Source organism: Orbicella faveolata, unplaced genomic scaffold (genome assembly GCF_042242905.1).
Source record: "Orbicella faveolata isolate gen_17 unplaced genomic scaffold, um_ofav_v1 contig_15, whole genome shotgun sequence".
Taxonomy (NCBI): domain Eukaryota; kingdom Metazoa; phylum Cnidaria; class Anthozoa; order Scleractinia; family Merulinidae; genus Orbicella; species Orbicella faveolata.
In genome coordinates, this window is record NW_028301542.1 from 10,045,451 (window position 1) to 10,065,000 (window position 19,550).

At 38.5% G+C, this 19,550-nt stretch overlaps 1 protein-coding gene and 1 long non-coding RNA gene across 3 annotated transcripts in view; both read right to left on the bottom strand.

Annotated features, from left to right (window-relative positions):
* Positions 1-1,295: 1,295 nt before the first annotated feature.
* Positions 1,296-19,550, bottom strand: part of LOC110051255 (uncharacterized) — a 29,472-nt gene continuing 11,217 nt past the window's right edge. Inside the window, exons 2-10 of one of the 2 annotated variants that reach the window (XM_020757277.2) lie at positions 17,992-18,236; positions 10,027-10,219; positions 9,549-9,665; positions 9,211-9,273; positions 8,296-8,393; positions 7,595-7,792; positions 5,806-6,059; positions 4,285-4,472; positions 1,296-2,424 (exon numbers count right to left, since the gene is read on the bottom strand). In XM_020757277.2, the coding sequence (XP_020612936.2) occupies positions 2,159-2,424; positions 4,285-4,472; positions 5,806-6,059; positions 7,595-7,792; positions 8,296-8,393; positions 9,211-9,273; positions 9,549-9,665; positions 10,027-10,219; positions 17,992-18,236 (1,622 nt within the window). In that variant the 3' untranslated portion in view covers positions 1,296-2,158. The remainder of the gene's footprint in view (positions 2,425-4,284; positions 4,473-5,805; positions 6,060-7,594; positions 7,793-8,295; positions 8,394-9,210; positions 9,274-9,548; positions 9,666-10,026; positions 10,220-17,991; positions 18,237-19,550) is intronic. The other variant, XM_020757278.2, reaches the window with a different exon arrangement.
* LOC149113480 (uncharacterized) lies at positions 12,600-17,049 on the bottom strand. The gene is made up of 2 exons (XR_016206819.1): positions 16,291-17,049; positions 12,600-12,765 (listed from the first exon to the last, which is right to left on the bottom strand). It is a non-coding gene; the product is annotated as an uncharacterized LOC149113480 (long non-coding RNA).

The following is a 19,550-nucleotide window of genomic DNA, read 5'->3' on the forward strand; positions in this document are numbered from 1 at the left end:
AACAGAAAATACCCTGAATGAATAAGAAAACAAAATCTCTAACTGGTACAGCAACAACCTTCTACAGGAAAAGAATCGCGTGATAAGTTTTGGCCCGAAGAATTGTGTTAAGATCCGGCGGGAAAACCCTTCTCTCAATCATCAAGTCAAACATGTTAATCTGAACTTGTCATTGTAATTCTCATACTTTTCTTTATATTAAACAATTTTTTTCTCTTCTTGCCGTTATTGTACTCATTAGCATTTTCCAGTATATATATTCTATGCTCCATGTACATATCACAACTCACCAATGAAGGCAAATGTTTCTGCCAAAACATGTCTATGAATTTTAAAATTGTCGTCATTTATTTGAAATTAATACTTAATACATCCTTAGCCTCGTACTCATGTTTCAAGAGAAAAGATTTTCCACATAAACGTGAGGCTAAGGATGTATAACTATTGTTATTCAAATTTAGGCAGTCTAGGCGCTATTTAAGCAAACGTCTATATCCTTACTGGTGAGGATATGAAAAATACGCCACTGGGGTCTCGGATGTAGTTTCGTATGAATATTGCGAGTGATGTATTTTCCAGGTCATTTTAACAAAGAGATTACATGTTGTCGTGCGTTTGTTCAGATGACCACAGATGACGTCAAAAAGACCAAAAACGTAGCACACAAGACGTTAGCCAAGTGTGTTGTGAGCCTGTCAGTTGACAACCTTTGGTCTGCCAACTAAAGAAGACGCTTTTAACACATACATATTATTGATGATATTTGCGTTCGACGAAGTGGAACGCAAACCTAATTTTGACCTGTGGCTTTTCAGAGTTGGTCTCGCTGTGCACGGTTCTAGGCTGAAAAAACCACATTCCTGTAAGGACGCCAAAATGGCCACCCCGCTTGATTTTTGCAGGGGTATGTCACGGCCAGTAAACTGGTACCGTTTAATGCTAAGACATGTGATAAGACATGTGGCGAACATGTGAGTATGTGGGCAGGCCATGTGAGCTCGTCTTTCCTATGGATCCTTTATTGTCTTCTTTCTGTTCAGTCGCCGTACGCCTCGCTATTATGTGCTCTCAGCGTTAGATTTTGGCGAATTTAAACACTTCGAGGGCAGCATTTATCGCAATCTGAGGGAATTGTCCTTGTTTATTACACGACTTGGCTTTGGGATGATAACCATGGGAACAGCTACATTTTGATTGCATTTGTTGATTAGTTCCAGTCGCGACAGATAGCTCAGTCTTTATCCGGTCGAAATTTTATTGTTTGGAATCGGTGGAAAAGTATTCTGAAGGCAAGATCCATAAGACTACTTTATTCATCACGGGAAATACTCGAATTAGTCGCGAAACGAGCACGCGACTGCAAATGCTAGCTTAGAATAATGTACGTAATTTAAATATTCTATGAAACTTGAGAGACTACAGAAACTGACAGCGTCACGCAACGTATCAACAAATCGTGACCTCTTCACAAGCATGGACTTTGACACTATGCATATCTGATTGTAAAACCTCGGTTGCTGCTGAAAAATGTTGATTTTAGCAGTAGGCAAAGGTTGAAAGTCAGCTAGTGTAATCATTTATTTACGATATATAATTGTATATTAAAGTGAGAGCGTCGAACGCACTCTCATAATCTCTGATTACTACTAGTTATTATTGAATAAACGGGGGAGCTACACGTAAACAGTTAACAGACAAGAGCTGCAGATACATACGTCTTTAAAATATAACTTTGAATGAGGGTGTATTACTCGGCTGAAAAGGAATGTCTATCGCCCGTATTAAATGGGCGTATATAACAGTTATAACAGAAAACATATAAGGTTTTGTCGGGCAGGTAAAAATGCCCCCAATATCTCTAATAAGTGGGTGTGCTGCAAAGCGCGTGCCAGAATAATGCACACTGATTGTCATTTATGCCAAAGGAGGGTTTGTAATATTTCCGTTTTTTACATGTAATAATAACCAGCACAGTTTCCAACAGGCTTCTGTTCAATTGACACTTGCCGTGAGCAAGAATAAATAACAGACTAATACCTTTAGCAACTTATAGTCAATTTAAGGTAAATCCCGTGCTAACTGTAGCAAATCTTTATTCGCTTTTACGAAAATTAGTCAACCGTTACTTTTCAAAGCTCCGTCTTGAATTCCTTCATTCTTACTCACTGCATTGATCTTCCCGTCGTCTATTTTGCTCTGTTTCAAAGAGCAACATGTTTTCCAGTAAATCTTCGAAGTCGTCGGTGTCTCTCTCACAAGGCTCGTTACGGGCCCCGTGATTCTGGACTGGCCTTTGATTTAACCAAAGTAAACCACGTTCAATGAGATCTTGAATGTTTCGCCTTCGGTCGTTTATTCCCTCTATCTCCTTTTCCATTTTAAGTTCTCGAGATATCTGTAGTGCTTCATCAAGGACATTCATTGCTGCCAATAAATTAAAAATTTCAAACGTTCACAACGTATATCGTTCAGGGTAGGTGGGTGGGTGGAGGACATCACTGAGAAATACTTTGCCTTTTATCCCAAGTCAGCGTCCGCGGAAAGTTTCCGCGCCGACTTCAAATTCTCTGATTTGTAACTGGAAACTATTTTCCCAAAACTTATGTATCTGGGAAACATTTTGCCGAGACAAGTTTTTCCTCAGTGTCTATCTGCAGCTTGACAAGAATGTTATACCCAGTTTTTTCGGTTTGTTCTATTTTATTTTTTGCTTTGGCATTCGTATACTTTCTGTTGATCCATTTAACGGTTAGCCTGCAAGATGGCGGACCCAAAATAGCATTTTTTTTTTATAATTACGTTATTTTAGTTGTCATGACAACAATGTAGTGAAAACTAATCCACTGCTCGACGTATAAAAAGGCAGAGTGAGCCAAAATATTGAGACTGATGGGGGTTAAGCCAGTCAATAGGCCCTTTGCAGCTAAGCCATCACGTGACCTGTTTTTCATAAAATTATGGGCTACAACTTAAAGAATGCCAGAAATGGAAAGAGCGCATCGAAAATATCAAAATGGCCAAGTTTGAGGCCCCCATCATTAAAGAAGGAGATTTTATGACGCTTCAAATTTTTAAAAGAATAAGAAGATTTGTATGGAAAGCGTTGTTGGAGAGCAAGGCCTTGCTCTCCAGCAACATTTTCCATACAAATCCTCTAAATTTTCCGAAAATTCAAACTGTCGTATAAACTTACTCCTTAATTCCACGGGCCTCAAACTTGGCCATTTTGGTATTTTCGATGCGCTCTTTCCATTTCTGGCATTCTTTAAGTTAAAGCTCATAATATAAAAATTTTATAGGAAAAATTTGGTCACGTGACCCCAGCTGCAAAGGGCCTATTATAGTCCACAATGGGAAAGCATCAATGCAAACTTGGCCAAGAAGGCGAGACACTCTAGAATGTTTACAAATTATTTGCAAATCCTGTCAAATCCAGTTGAACATCATACTCGACAAGGCTAAATTCTCAGCTTTCTCTGAATTAACAGAGATATGTAATCTCAATTCACTTCTTTTCAAAACACTATTTTCAGCATCAGCTAGCTTTTGACCGACTGGCTAAGGAATTTGAATTTTAAGGTTTGGGCCGTGCAATGTTTGTCTACACCTGTTCAGGTTTCTTTTCATATTTTCACCTTTGAAACTCCTCTGGATTATTTCTGGTAATTTCCTGAAAACAGTAATAATAACTTTGCAGCAAGAAAAACTAAAAGAATGAGAGAACAAAATGAGCAAGAAAAGGAGAAAAAAATCCGAACATTACAAGAGCAGACGTTTTCTCTACGGAGGTGGAGCCCGGGAGGTAGAGTCACATTGACAACGATAACAATAACTTCTGTGAAAGCGACTCTAAACTGAACAATGACCGAGAAAATACCCCGAAGTTATGACGGGTTAATTACCATATTTCGCTTAAGCTCTTCCAGGTGTTCGATTAGCTTGAGACGAAAATTATTTCAAAGAAAAATTGTTCCGTTTTTTGGAGAGTCCAAGCAAACCAAATAAAAGCCGGTCTGATTAGGGTGAGTCCCCGCACACTGGTATTATTGTGATGTTTCGGGATCATATCAAAATTCCTCTGTGATCATGTTCAATAGCGAATTTCCCCCCACATCAAATGTATTTGAAGAGTATGACAAGATCGACAGGAGAGTGAAGCTTTAATAAGAATGGCATCAGACTCATTTCGCGTGTATGCAAAAGGAGCATGTACTGTGAATCATGGCGTGTCACCAGACCTCCAGTCCTCTTACATTTCTCTTAGAGTATATACGTGAATATTACCTGTCTCCAAATCTCTTTCTTGTTCCCTTATGTCACCCCCTGGGCTTGTTGCTCGGCGAATGAAATAGTCCGTTTTACCGATGAGGAAGTTGGCTTTGAATCTCCTGGTGCACTGCGGAAGCAGCTTTTCCTCGACTTCTTTGATAGCTTTTCCTGCTTTAGCAATGTCTTCGTCCAAGACAGTGACACTAACAATTAGAAAAGAACGAAAAAGACAGAGTCACGGCACATGCACATCAGTATAAGTGGTTTCCAGCGAATTGACTGATGACACTGATTGAGTGCATGATAAAATGTTGTAGGTTAACCTGCAATATAGCAGTACAGAAGCATAAAATGATCGAATGTCATGAATATTCATGTATCTCGATGTTTTGAATTTTGACCTCAATTTCAACTGCTCACTTTTTCAGAGGGACTTTTATTTCATTCCATTTTGTTTAGGTTTACATGTCCTGTCCTGTCGGCTTTTCTTCCCTCTGTGATTTCTTCTTTTTTTTCTCCACAATAAGGGGAGGGGGGCGGGCCCCCTGGGCCCTTCCCCTAGATCCGCCACTGCGAGTCCAGCGATCGATACTAGGACGCCCGGGTACGAGACTGACATTAGAAACCTTTGGATTCACGTTTACCGCAAACTTCTAACTGCGTTTTGAGCTTTGCCGTTCGCCGTTCGGACGTAAATCGATTTAGATTGGAGTAAATTGGAGTGAATAGAAATATTAAGCACCCTGTCAAAGCAATGGAAATTGTCAAAATAACGCCACTTTTGCCAAAAAAAATGTTTTCTAGCGTGTGTGTAGCATCATAAAACACACATTTAACTTAAGCCGCCGCCATATTGGATTTCCACTCAGGATCAGTACCTTTCTACAAACAACAACAAAAGGCTAGACAAAATTGCTTATTTGCCTGAAAAATTTATCCAGTTTGTAGAAAAAGGGTCACTTTATTCGATTTCATTATTTTTACGTGACATAAAATAAAATTCATGGCAACAATGCTTGAGGCAATTAACTTACGTGAAAACCTACTTCTTGATGTTCAAAACGCGAGTCGAAAACCTCAAACGTGATGTCTGGCTCTGGTCATGTGATCCCTAGCGGTTAGCTGATCCCGGAAAACGTGAATCTAAAAGTCTCTATTGAGCATACGTATATAACTTGATGTGACGTCAGTGTTTTTCATTGTGTGCATTAGATAGCTCTCCAGTTAAGAATTTATCCAGGTTAGGGAACGTTTCTGAAAATATCAACTTCTAATTTCAACGTGATCAGCTATTATTTCCTGTAGCAGATTTATATATAGTTTTTTATTCATTTTATTTTACCCACAAACATTCTTTTTCTTTTCAGAACGGAAACAATTACGGGCATTTTTAAACTATATTTAAAGAATCTGACAACTAATATTGCATTGTGTAAATAAATTACAGAAATGATCAACTTGGGCTGTCGGGAATTTTTTTTCCTATTGACGCGTTTGATTTTCAAATGATCCCTATAACCATTAGTCTTTACTTACTTCAAATCAGGAAACTTCGGGCGGGATGATTTCAAATGATAACTGATTCTCCTAATGTTCATTCTGTTGATGCATCTCATACTGCCGTTCTCTTGTTGATGAGCCCAAATTCTCACAACATCTTCGAACAGTCGCTCTACTTCACGTGCCTCCTCGGTTGTTATGCCAACAGCAGCTGATTTTTCTGCCAACAAAGCCGCCATGTTGTACTTGTTCACCGCGGTTTCTTCACCTAGACAAGCAGGTTCCAAACTCTGCAGACATATAAATAATATAGATACTTGTCACCGTGAAAAATAATGTATTTCGTACTTCAAACTATCACTGAGAAATTGTTCATGGCTAATTAATTATTACATTAGCCTGATACGAGGTGCAAAATTACCAGCGATGCACGTAGCGCCGAGTTTGTTATAATTATCTCGTATCCAACAAGGGCAAAAGAAATAGAAAGATCCTGGATCCGCCCCTCCGTGGCCTTTTGGTTTCGCCGTTAATAACTGCCTATATATTTTCGAGTGCCATGTCGGTTACTGCAAACGATATTCTCCTTATTCGCTTTGCACTAAAAGAAAAATGTGGTCGAAAATAGAGCTTTCCACAAGTTGCTCGAGGTTTCCCAAAAATTTGCCCGCAATTTCTCAAACATTTGCTGAAAAATTGCTCAAAAAAGTCAAAAGTTGCTTTTTGTAACGAAAGTTGCTAACAAGTTGTCCAAAAAAAACCAAAAAAAATTGTTGCTCTCTTCCTTTATTTGGTCTGATGCAAAAGTACAACAAAGTAAGATTTCTAAGCATTTTTGTGCAATTTTGCAGCGTAACCAGCGTTGCTAAATAACTTTGCCCTTAATTAAAACCAAAAAAATGTACGAGTAAAGACTATGCATCAATATTGATATTAATCTTGTAAAAATTCTTCACCTGAGACAATGGAGTCGATCGAGTGTGGATCTTCGTCTGCCATTTTGAATTAAAAGAAACTCACTGAACTAGCAGCCCGGCTGCATGCATCTTAAAGGGGGAGGGGGATCTGGCTTCTTGTTTACACGAAATTAATAAAATTGTCTACTAAAACATTGTGAAATATGGAAGCAAGGCTAATTTAAGCACTAAAAGCTGCTCCGATTTCTCAGAATTTATAGAAAACTAGAAATTGCTTGAAATACAAGAAGTTCCCAAAACGTTGCTGGGCAACTTGTGGAAAGCCCTAGTCGAAAATGCAAGGTCTCATGTAAGTAATATAGTGTTACTGTGGAGTTTACAATATCTCATTATACATACAGTTCTATGTTCAACGAAAAAAACAGCTCAAATTACAATAAATCTGTTATAGGTCTTTTAGCCAGCGCCGCCCTTTTGGTTTGTGACGGAGCTTGCGCTGGGAAGCCAACATAACACCATGGCAAAAGAACACTATGGCAACATATTTATGGAATTTATATTCTGCTCATGCGTAGTCCAATCCCCCGACCGCTCTTCACACTTTCTCACTTTCGGCGGCACTAAGAGTGTGAAAACGAAACTTACATGCGCATATATAAATCAAGAGCAATTTTATCCTTAGTGTTAATAGTTTTCTAATAAAAATCCTCGAGTTGCTCAGATTTCAAAAAACTCACGTAATTGCGTCTTAACGTAGATAGTGCGTTATAGATTTATTCTCATCCTTCTAATACAACCATTTTCAACAGATCTGGTTTCTTTCACCAAACGAATGCAGCGAGTAGGGGTTCATGAATGCAAATTAACGATTATTAAGACTTTGTTTGGAAGTAAAAAGAGTATCGTACCTCAGTAGAGTATTCCATATATTCGTTGGCCAAGTCAAAATCTTTCCCTTGTCGGTACACAGCTGACATGATGTAAAAAGCCTTTGTTTGCAGAAAAGGCCAGTTGCCCGAGTTGAGACGTGTTGCGCGTGCGCAGACACCTCGACATGTAGCCATACAGTCGTCCATTTTGTTTTGCCCAAACTGCATAATTGCTTCCTTCACCAAATTGCAAAATAAAAGCGACAAAATCCATGGTGACATATAACTCATTTGGTTTGTGTTTGCGTTACTGACGCTATAAAGCAGAATTGGTGACGAAAGGTACCAAAAATACACAAATCTCGTCCATGAACGAGAGATACTGTCACATTCTATGATGATATTTAAAGTCACTATTAACGTAAGGGAGATACGTACGCTCGGATAAAACGAAATGGCGAGGGACTGGTAAAATACGATCGTTACAACGTAACGGGGGTTAGTCATTTACAACGGTTCTTTTTTATGCATTTTACTGATAAAACTGAATTTTGGTTGTAGAATGGCATTTTTATACTGGGGTCTTGGTTGTAAAGGGGTTTTTGTATCTGGGTTTCGGTAAACCGTACGAAAATGAAAACGAAAACGGTGCAAAACTCCTCGGATTCGCCACGAATCCAATGAAATATCCTTAGCGTGGTGTAAAAAGCTCTAATGCGCATTGTACTAAATAGCGTTACCTCGAGAAGTACAGCTAACAAAAGATCTTGATACTTCAGCACTCCGTCCACACGTTCAATCAACTTTCGTTTATCAATCAGAAACTGATTGTACTGACCTGAAGGAATAACCCAATACTTAGTAGCAGAACTATCAGTATCACACTGGACTTTTACAAGGCTGTAATAGTAATAAGAATAACAGTAAAGGAAATTTTATATGGAGGTCAACCTCTAGCGAGCCATTCCAGGGCGAGTGAATGTTTGATACATTCTCTTATAAATAGTAGCAAACTGTTGTAATCAAATCCAAAACCATTTTCTCGGGGAACAGGTGTACCCTGTGTAGAAGGTCACTGACTTTTAAGTAGGGTGACGAGGGGGGAGGGGAGGGGGACCGAGTCAACTTAGTTCGGCGTAAAGATACATTTTTGACTCGCTTACCAGGGGCGAGTCGGGACATATAGATATGCACGAAACCGGAGGGTTCAATTGTTGGCTCGGTCAAAAGGGACACCAGACCCAGGGAAGGTTAGTCAAAGCGGCAGGGGAAAAATCGGCGAGGAAAGTTTTCACCGATTTTTCCCTTACCGCTTTGACTTTCTTTCGCACTAAATAACTGCCACTGGGTCTTCGAGGATGCAGGATCATCGTTTTCATATGAACAAGCAACCGATCCAGGGAAACATTTTCTCCTAGTAAACAAGCCCTAACATTAATAGCAACAGCATCAACAGCAGTGACAGTATCGATGACAATAACCGTGCCAAAAATACGAACAATAAAACAACAACAACATTTACAGTGATAATGATTATAAGAATAGTTATCATCATAAACTGAGCAGAAAGTGCGTCTGTTTTCAATCAGGTTTTATACAAACACTGTCTTTCATTCACTTAAAAACTTAATCACTGCTAAGCTGAAAGTACAAACCGTTATCGCCAAGGTTTTGAAAATGCATCCTTATAGCTCTTCCACTTTGGCGTGCCAAGACACCTAAAATAGAAGATAATGCTTGGAAATTACTTTTCGATTGTCACTTTTGTTTTCTTAGCGTTTTAGGCAACGCGATAATCGTATAAAGTGTACAAAGGTTGAAATATAATTTCCACAAAAAGTGACAAAGCTGAAAACGCGTTCAAAGTATGTAGACCGTTCAGCTTTATGTCAGGAGGTGAAGGTATATAGTGATACTAAAGGCCACCCGCGCGCGGCAAGATACAGTAGTTCCCCTGTGTTTCTATCAAGTCTGACTTTTCTGTATCATGTACCTGTCATCTGTATTTTAGGTATGGGCTTCTCTACCTCGGTGATTGTTCTTCCGCTCTGATAAGCAAACAAGTTTTTATCTTCATGTGACTTAATGTAAAAGTGCACGACGTCAAGAACTGTGACAAATAGAGAAGAAAAACATAAGTCAACACAATAGCGATTTCTTTCGTGCTTTTCACAAAGATTTAATATTTCCTCTACGCGCTTTAAAAAAAATTGCTTCGGTAGGGAATCCATATTTATAAATTAATATAGTTATATCATTTATTGAGGGAATCCTGGCAAAATTTCACTTAAAATTAATGGTATTTTGCTTTAAAACCCGCCTAGAGGTTCGTATACTAAATCTCTTACTTTTTCGTGAATACCATCACAAAATCAGGCAGTATTAGGAAAAGCTATACGTGTAACGGCAAAATCGGTACATGCCCATAACTGAGCCATCAATCACATGATTAACACGTCACTTTTGAGTACCTTTACACTGCGAAACTCCCTGGCAGAGTTTGATTGTAATCGTATGAGTGGAAGGCTTTTCGTCTTTCACAGGCAACATAAAAACTAAGTTGCCAGCGTAGGGAGGAAGTTGCATATTTCTACAATCAGTTTTACGTGATAACATCCAAGCGTATGGCGTTACTTCCGGAACAATCCTGAACATTCTATCCTTCTAAAAGATAGAACAGAAATGCAGTAAAAGTTATTTGTAAGTAGCAGGGGCGGGGGAGAACACTCTGCGACGCCTGGCACTTTTTGTGTATCTGAATCAGCCAACAAAAAAATGACGTCACATCCGGTAAAAAAGAGCGCTGAGCGGCAAAATCAAATTTGAACATGGCATACTCGTTCTCTCAGTAAGTAAAATGGTAATATTTTGCAATCGGCCGGATATTTTTAACGTTTTATTTGGCCACGATAAACAAAATTTTGTCTTCTTCCTCGTCATATCAGTTTGTTTGAAGGACAGGGTAATTATTTATTCAAAAACACGCTGTTTTGAAGGCGTGTTTTTTACGAAATGTCGCCATTTCTTCCTCGCTGAATTCCACAGGAGTCATCGTTTGTGTGGAGATAATGAATTCTAGGTAAGTTGCACTCAATTCAAATATCCTATTCTCTTAGGTAGGCATTACACTAAGAAAAATGCACAATGACAGGTTTCTAGACATGGGGGAACCTTATTAACAGAAGCGCCTTTTTTAAAATTTACTGTTGCCAAACACTCGAGAGTACTTGAGTGCTGTTAATCGTATCACTGCAAGAATAGACCCACACACATAACGCGCTTTGCATAACTTTCTTGCCGATCGACACTAACACAAACTCGTGTGTTTGCTCATGACTCAAACTGATGCCATAAAATATGTTACGATTGGTTAAGAACCTTAAACAAGATATGTTTTCCATAAGCAATCCCTTAATTGATAAACGCTTCGTTACAGGCAGGCCGTGAACCCCTTAAAAAAAAGCAAGAGGATTAGTTTTAACGGCGATTAAGTAATTTGGACATGTCGTGGTTGTCTCTCATTTATAATCAAATTTATTTTTCCGTTTCAACAGTGTTAAACGTCAGCAACACTAAGTTCCAATACCCCACCCTCCACTGAGGTCCGGCATGCACCTTTTAGTTCTTCAAACCCTCTCATTTGCCCTGTTTGCAGACCAAGTTCCTTATTTATTAATCCCTGTCATATTGGCAACCTATTTCGAAAGGTTACTAAAAAATTGTGCATTATATTTCAGTGTGCTTTCTCTATGTAATCTTACATCAAGATATTTCAATCCCTAAGGGAATGAGAGAACACTAGCAATACTGACAATTTTCAGTAATTCATCACTCTTTCAATATGCCATCTAAACAAATTGTTCGTAAACAGTAGTGAAATTTCATGCCCCTACATCTAGTCATAAAAGGAAGTCTGGGAACAGGCAATAGCAACAGTGACACTGCCCGGCTGGTGAATTTTACAAGCTAATGAACTCATGTCTAACAATGATGAGTGATGATGAAGCATGGTGCAGAGAAACTGAAGAATCAGACTGTGACTGACATTGATAGAGTCAGTGTCGTGAGAGTGATGCTAGTGTCTGTGAACTTGGATCAGATCAGCAAAGGTTTCCTACTAGAAATTTACAGAGAGTAACAAGTTTGTGCTAAAAAACTGAAGAAGCTGGCTCAGACCAGTCTAGAGGCCAGCTTCATCACTACTTACAGTACTTGTCAAGAGTTCCTGACTTGTGTATGTGGGAAGGCTCTCTGTAATGACCTATATGGGGAGACTCAGCTCAAGATGAGTACCTTTTCAGGCTTCAGGTATAAAATGATAGGTATTTCACAAGTTGAGGTGTATGAAAGGGTAGGAAAATCTGTCATTTAGGGATTCCATTCTTCTGGTTCTAAAATGTTGGTGAAAAGCTCTCATTTACTCTACTCAGCCAGAATGAAGAGATTCTATAATATTGTTTATTAACTTCTTTCCAAGGGAATAGAAAAGGGATGCAGTATTCTTAAATAGATTTGTTAAAGGGGTACATTTACCCTTTTGCAATGTAAGGTCGACAAAAGAGGTGCCATTTCTATGAAAATGGTACAAATGTATACAAAAGGGTAAGGGGTATTGGACCTTGAGATAAGGCCTTTCCATTTAAAACTTTGTAGAATACCCCTTCCCCCGCCCCCCCCCCCCCCCCAGCTTGTGTAACAAAGATGTTCAAATTATTGTTTTGTGAAAAAAGGCAATTATTAAAAAACAAAACAGTGCCAAGAGACTAAGTGATTGTCAATGCAAGTTTCCATTTGTATTTTGAATTAAAATGGGTATAACATTATCCTCAAGTATACTTTGCAGCTTTACAGAGAGGCCCAAACTGATAATGTAAACATATGTTTTAACACTTAAAGTTCTGTTTTTGCCCCTTCCCTTGCATCTTGTCATCTTTGTAGGGAAATTCTGAAAAAAGGTTTTGTACACCTGATCTTACAGAGTGCAACCTTTGGTTTAACTGGTTCACTTTACTGTTAAGGAATAATTAAATAAATCACACCGGAGTGGCTTTGTATCTTTATTATAATTCTCATTATCAGTAGAGAAATCACACTTGTACACTGGTCCACTGATACTCTTATGTGTATGTTACACATGGGAAAGCAGTTTACATCATCTAAATCATAGCATTGTATGCCTGTGTGGGGTGTATATGCCAGGAGGTAACCACCTAAGAAAAGACAAACATAAATTATGTCATTGTTTCAATGACTCACTGTAAGTGGGTATTTGCTCATTTAAAGTATAATTTTTACCTCCACTTTAAACTTTTCAAACCTACAGTTTGTTTTCACTTTCAGAGAGGTTCTTAAATTCACAAGCACACCACCCACCTTCCTGAGACCCCATTCCTACTCTCCCATACCCAGGATCCCATTTCAACCTTCCAACATTGCCATAATCACATTAAATCAGTAATTTTTTTTCTAATTTTGGTCTGACTTAGATTCATCTCCACTCAGCCATGAAAGCAATGGTGGCAGATTTCTGTATATTTGTTGGTTTTCTATTGCTCTCAGATTCCCACCTCCCTTTTGACAGAATTAAATTTGGTTAAAAAATAAACAGTAGTTTAATCAAATTAATGCAGAGGCAAACACTGAACCAGAAAATTACTATAATTTTGGTATGAATGATACCTAAGTATAACTTACATAATTAATATCACATCTTTTCTATTGTGATTTAAGACAGTGTAGCTACTAATAGATTGACCACAAAAACCTAAAAACATGACTTTAGAAACACAGGTAAGTGAGAATATTGCCTGAGTTTTGCTTTTGCCACCAACCACTCTGCTTTTAAAAAAAATACATGGAAGATAATGACAAAGCAATAACAAAACCAACCAACCAACCTCTGGCAATTCAATAAACACACCAAATTCCCCTCCAAAATTCTCTTCAACACCTTACAGCACACGTAAATGTCAGCAGCATAAATTCAACTCAATGATTTGGCATGCTACTATCATCAAATTTTTACCCCTTGATTCAGAATTTTTAGGAGTATCAAAGAGAATTCCACTATAGATTACAAATGCTGTTTACCTTAACAAATATCTGCATTAGTTCTGGAGATATTTCAGTTTAAAATGTGTAAAATAAATGCAAATGAGAAGACTGATGATGTCATACACCAAACCCAATATTACATCAAGTGCAGACCATATATACAGCAGAGATCATTGAAACTTGGTAGCCTTATAGTTCTACAGGCAACACACTAATATGGCTATAAAAAATATGTTACCAATTGGCAACTCAATCTTTTCCAGTCCCCTCTAACCCAATTTCAATAATGCAGTGATTTTCAGCTTGAAAAACATTAATCAAGGCCATGCCTTCGACCTTACAATTCAATAGGCTTGCTGGATCATGCAGATGAAGCACCATTGGCAAATATCAAAATGGAACTCCAAAGGTGGCCAGAAAAGCCTAAAATATCAGGGAAGGTCTGAAATGCAGTCTGTTGCCATGGTAACAAAACTGTTAAGCTCATATTATGTAGCACTCTACAAAATCCATTGTAATAGCACTGTCCCTTCTGGAGCCCATGGTTCAGTAGTTCACTTGGACAATAAATTTCATAACTTTCCTGGGGGACTGGATGATCTAAATGGTATGTGGGAGACTCCCAGAATATTTGCAAGAATGTATGACTATCTCTTTACAGGTATTCATTACGGTAATAAATAAATAAATAAATAAATAAATAAATAAATAAATAAATAGACACTAACACTACTAACATGATTGAGTCTGGAAAATATATATATATGTTTAGTTTATGATATTTTGAAAAATTCGCCTCTCCCATCTAACATGCTGATCCTCTTTAATTTGGTACTTGAAATTGACAACAAGGATGCTACACCTTGGCAACTCGTTGGCCAGGATATGTTGCACAGTCTTCACATCAGATAATGGGTCTGTACATATCATTTATGTATTTATTAAACAGAGATCTCCCCATCCCATCACTATGGAAATTCCAATTTTGATTAATACTTTTCTTTAAAAAGTTTGGCTTTTGAGACCCTCCCCATCCTTGGAATTTCCAATAATCTCCTTGGGGTGGGTATGGACATTTTCTAGAACCACACAATAAAACAAATAGACAAACTTTAAGATAGAATGTTAAAGTATAAGTCAGTGGGACATATATACATTGATTAACTTATAAAGACATGATTGATCATTGCAACTATACACAACTTAAGCAAAGGTGAAATTATAGCCTGAAAAAAAAATTAGGTGTGAACTGGATTCCAACCCATGACCTCTGTGATACCGGTACAATAACTTAATTAATTAAAGTTCTATGCTACAAAATACCAAACTGCTAATTTATTATGAAGAGACACAGCTAAAGGAGAGTTGTCAAGATATCAACTTTTTTGTGAATTCTAAAAGATCAATATGAGTCTTCTAAATTTAAGACTATTATACCTAACAAAAGACATACAGTAGGGCACTGCACTGTGTGCTCTCTCTACACACTCTTCCAGGCAGGATAGTAATATATATATGTCTTTTTTTTTTTTTTTGGAATGGTTACTGCATGGTCATGCAAGAGGTACTAGTTGCTGCTGAGTAGTCTTAAAACAAGTGAACTAAGTGTGACAAAATATAATGTATATTAAATCTGCACCAGTTCAGTACAATTTAATACTAAATTTTAATCAGCCGCAAAAAAATATTATTGTTAGCACCTGATATTACATGTACTTTGTGAAGGCTTCTGGAGGGGTTATACCTTTATAAAGTACCTGGCAGCAAGTACTATTTTGATTTACTAAAGCAAGACTGTAGTAACTGCTAAGAAAATGTGTTTGGTACATCCCAGAAAAACTGAGTGGGGTTCAGTGCGGCCCTCTTCACAAAAGTTAAACCCTTAACCTATTTATGACCATAATCTGCGATTTTCCCTACCCCATTTAGGACTGTTGTGACTGCTACAGTTGCCCTAAACATAAGTTTTGAAGGACTTTTGTTGATGGTCTTATCGATAATGATGAAAATCGAGGTAGCTTATTCTAAAAAAACATACAAAATTAAAGACTAGAGGACAAAAACCTTACCCTAGAGTATTTATGACCAAAACGGCTGAATAACCATACCCTTTGGGGCTGCACATAGCTATATATAGCATATAGAGGAGAGTTCCCCCACCTCCCGCTGCAGCAGGAATCAAAATATTACTGCCTTGATAACATAATAAAGATAAAATCTCAAAATAATCAAGAGTTACATGTATGCATGGGACTTCACTATCAAAATGATGCCTGTTGCTTACTGTAAATTGCATAAATTACTCCTACAATGTACCAGAATTCTGTAAATCTGGTCACCAACAGGCCACAAAAATCTGACTGTATAATTAATAAATAAGAAAATGACCGACTGAGCTAGTTTTGTTTTAGCCAGAATAGAGTGGCCATAATAATGAGGTGGCTGTGTTAACGGGGGTGGCTGTCAGGTAAGGTACATTCCACAGTAGTGATAAAGATGACACTCTCTAACACCAGTACCCATAAAGATTTTGGACAGTTTATTTCACATAATCAGTTGGAAGAGGAAGAGGGAAAATTGAAATAAAATAGAATGGCTCTTGTGTGCCAGAGACAACCCTTTCCCCAAGTTACCCTGGTGGAGCTAACTTTTCACTTATTTCTTTGCAAAATTCAACCAACCATTTACATTAGGATCACGAACCAGACTTGAGGGCGAGACAATTCAGGTGGGCAAGATGATTCGCCTTGGCAGGTAAAGTAACCAACAACTTTTCTTTGAGTATACATAAACACTTTGGCTCGCCTAACTGGAACAACTCTCAACATGGCGAGTGTCCCACAATGCCTAGATTTAAGATTTAAAACAGCAATTTGTATCAAAGAAGAGAAAAGTAACTCAGCAAAACCCACTGTGATTAATTGACTGAGGGAAACTTAAACAAATAGGGGTAGTTGCACATTTGATTATTCAATAACAGTTACAAATAATCATGCAGGGTCAACTTTTACTCGGCCTACAGGGGTTACATTTTCACATACAAACACTTGATAAAGGTGCCTCAGGGGGAGGGTTATCTCGGGTACCCGAGACCACATAAATGGGATCTGCGTTGCCTCAAAGAACACCCCTTCGATTTTCAAAGGGAAAGGTCCTTAAACAGAACCTTAACTTAGGGCAGCTTCAATGGCAGATTTCCTCTGATGGCTTGGATTTGAATAATTGATTTAATTACTTTTAAAGAGGACTAGAACTTAAAAATCTTGCTCGAATTTCGATCCAGCGAGACATAAGCTTCCACGCCGTGAATCAAGTTTTTACTGGGCGTCTTAAATGCACTCACCAAAGAGAAAGAGACTGATGACCCCAAAGTACCAATATATATGTACTGTATCTTACTGAAAACAACAATCTTTAACGAGAGATGTAAGAATGTGGGTACTGACCTGCAGCATGCGATCCAGCTTGTCTCTTCTACCAATGCACGTGAGCCAAGAGCAACAAAAGCTCTGGTGACAGCGACTTTCGGAGCTAAACGGCTTCTGTTAATTATGTTCCCGTAGTACACAGTGCAAACTATGGCCAGAAATACTTCATCCAGGTTGTTGTTAACATTATAGGCTATTGCACTTATTGTTATCACTAAATCACGAACAACAACAACCAAAAGTCGGAACAACACCAGTTTTGCAAATGTGTAAAATTCGCCCGACGATGACGGAAGGCTCTCCGTTATTTTGCTTCAAAACAATAATAAACTTTTCTCTTTTCCCGAAATTTTTGCTTAAAAAGTCGAAGTAATGTGTCTGCAATATCTTTCCATCCTCAATATAAAATGAAACGAAACTGATGGTTTACAAATAGAGGGAAATCGCGAGTAATCGAAACGCCATTTTCTCGCTTTGTGAAACGAGCCGCGAAGCGCAGTTTGAACCGGATGTGACGTCATTTTTTGTTGGATGATGCCTATACGAAAATTTCAGGAGTCTTCTGCCCCGCCCCTGGTAAGTAGCTACTCGACTATTTGATCGGTTCTCATCGTTTTCTATTCGCTAATAAACTACGATCGCGTGCGCGCCGCTCTTGAAATTGAAAATTATGCTAAGTTGTAGTTTTTGTGCTGTAATCCTTTTGAGTGTCAACTAAAACAATTACACCACTCGCCCTCTTTTTCTTTGAGTTATCGACTGTTTAATCTGTGTACATAACTGCTTAAAATCATTGCTGTCTTTAAAGGTCTGTGTATCTAAGTACTTTCCCCCGTCCCTTGCACCTCTTTCCCAGCGAAACTGCAAACTACAAATTAGGGAATTCATGGGTATGGACTTAAAGGAATATTTTCATCATCAAAGTTGTCAGATGGTAATGTCTGTAATACATACAGTGAGATGTATCTGTTCCATCACTGGGGATGCATCACAAAGCCAAATTTCTTCGTTGTCTTCATCCTCGACAGCCACAACAAGCTGAATTATCAGTGAATGGAAGGGGACTTGGATCACGCATGAATGCAGTCCATTTTCTCTGGACTGGCCAAAATGTATGTCGTCTGAAAGCTGTCGACTTTGTTGTAGGATTTTAATACGAGCCCTGTTTGGCCTGAATGAGCTGGTAGTTGCATGTGATGCTTTTCGCAAAGGAATAAAATTGATTATAAGTCAAATGGAGAAGAACTGGGGCCTAGCAGAAGTTACCACCCCTTAATAAAATTACCATCCTTTAAAATGGGGTTGAATGACGTCTGTTTGTTTGTTTGTTTGTTTTAGCGTGTGAAATGCACTTGAGAATCACTAACCATAGAGAACACAAATTTTCACCATCACTAACGCTCCTTTCATTCAGAACTCGAATCCAATGGCCTCCAATGTGTCGATGTTAACCGCAACAACAAACTTTCCGACCGTCTTTTTCACTTCATGCCATATTCAAGGCAACTTCTAGGTTTTTCGCCGGCTGACAAGGGCGCTCTGATGACAAAAACTGACTTTTCTTTTCCAGCATTTTGCGTAAGATTCGTAGATTTCGCAGTTCAATTCTGCTTTTTGCGATAACTGCAGAAATTCTCGCGCCATTGGATAAAATTCATTGTCAATAAGCGGACAGATACATGAATTTATAATTTATGCAATGCGTCAACGAGCGAGAGCGGACAGTTTGCGGATCCACTCGGATATCGCCTCGTGGATCCACAGCTACTTTGACAATATCGGGACGAAATTCATGATCAATAACAGGACAGACGCATGAAAAACTGACGTCAATTTGTTAATTCGCTGTAAGTTTTCTATTCCACGACAAGCGTCAAAATGTGGTAAGAACATCAGTGACACACTCGGCTATCGCCTCGTGCCACTTTTTCGTTCTTACCACATTTTGACGTCATCTGTGACCTCTTACTGAACATACGCACGGCAGCATGGAATTTATTTGTGTACACAATCAACGGAACGTCCATAAGCTTCCTGTACATAGAATTAGTGAGAATTCTGTGTATGATTTGCGTTAATTTTTCTCAATACTCAGTGGCTCGTTCAAGGTGCTATTCGAAGTGCAATAAAGAGAAAACTACAAGAGACTATCCTCATTCTGACACACTTGAAATAGGTATTTGACGTATTTGACACTGTACTGTTGCTGACAATTACAGGCAATCATTCAAGTGAATCAACCGCCATCGTGTAATGAAAGCTAATTTGATCTGGGAAGGAATAGTCTTGCTGAACCATTGTTGTACTGATCTCACCCATTTACAACCTCGTTCCCACGCTCTCTCTCCTCTGCCTCCCTTGACGACCAAGGGAGGCAGGAGAGAGAGCCTGGGAATGAGGTTGACCCATTCATGGCATGTAGAGGAAGAAAAGCGACTCGCCATTTTACTGAGAGGTTGTTCACGTCAATGCAACTCTCAATATACTCAGTTCTCAGAAATCAAACCCTATTC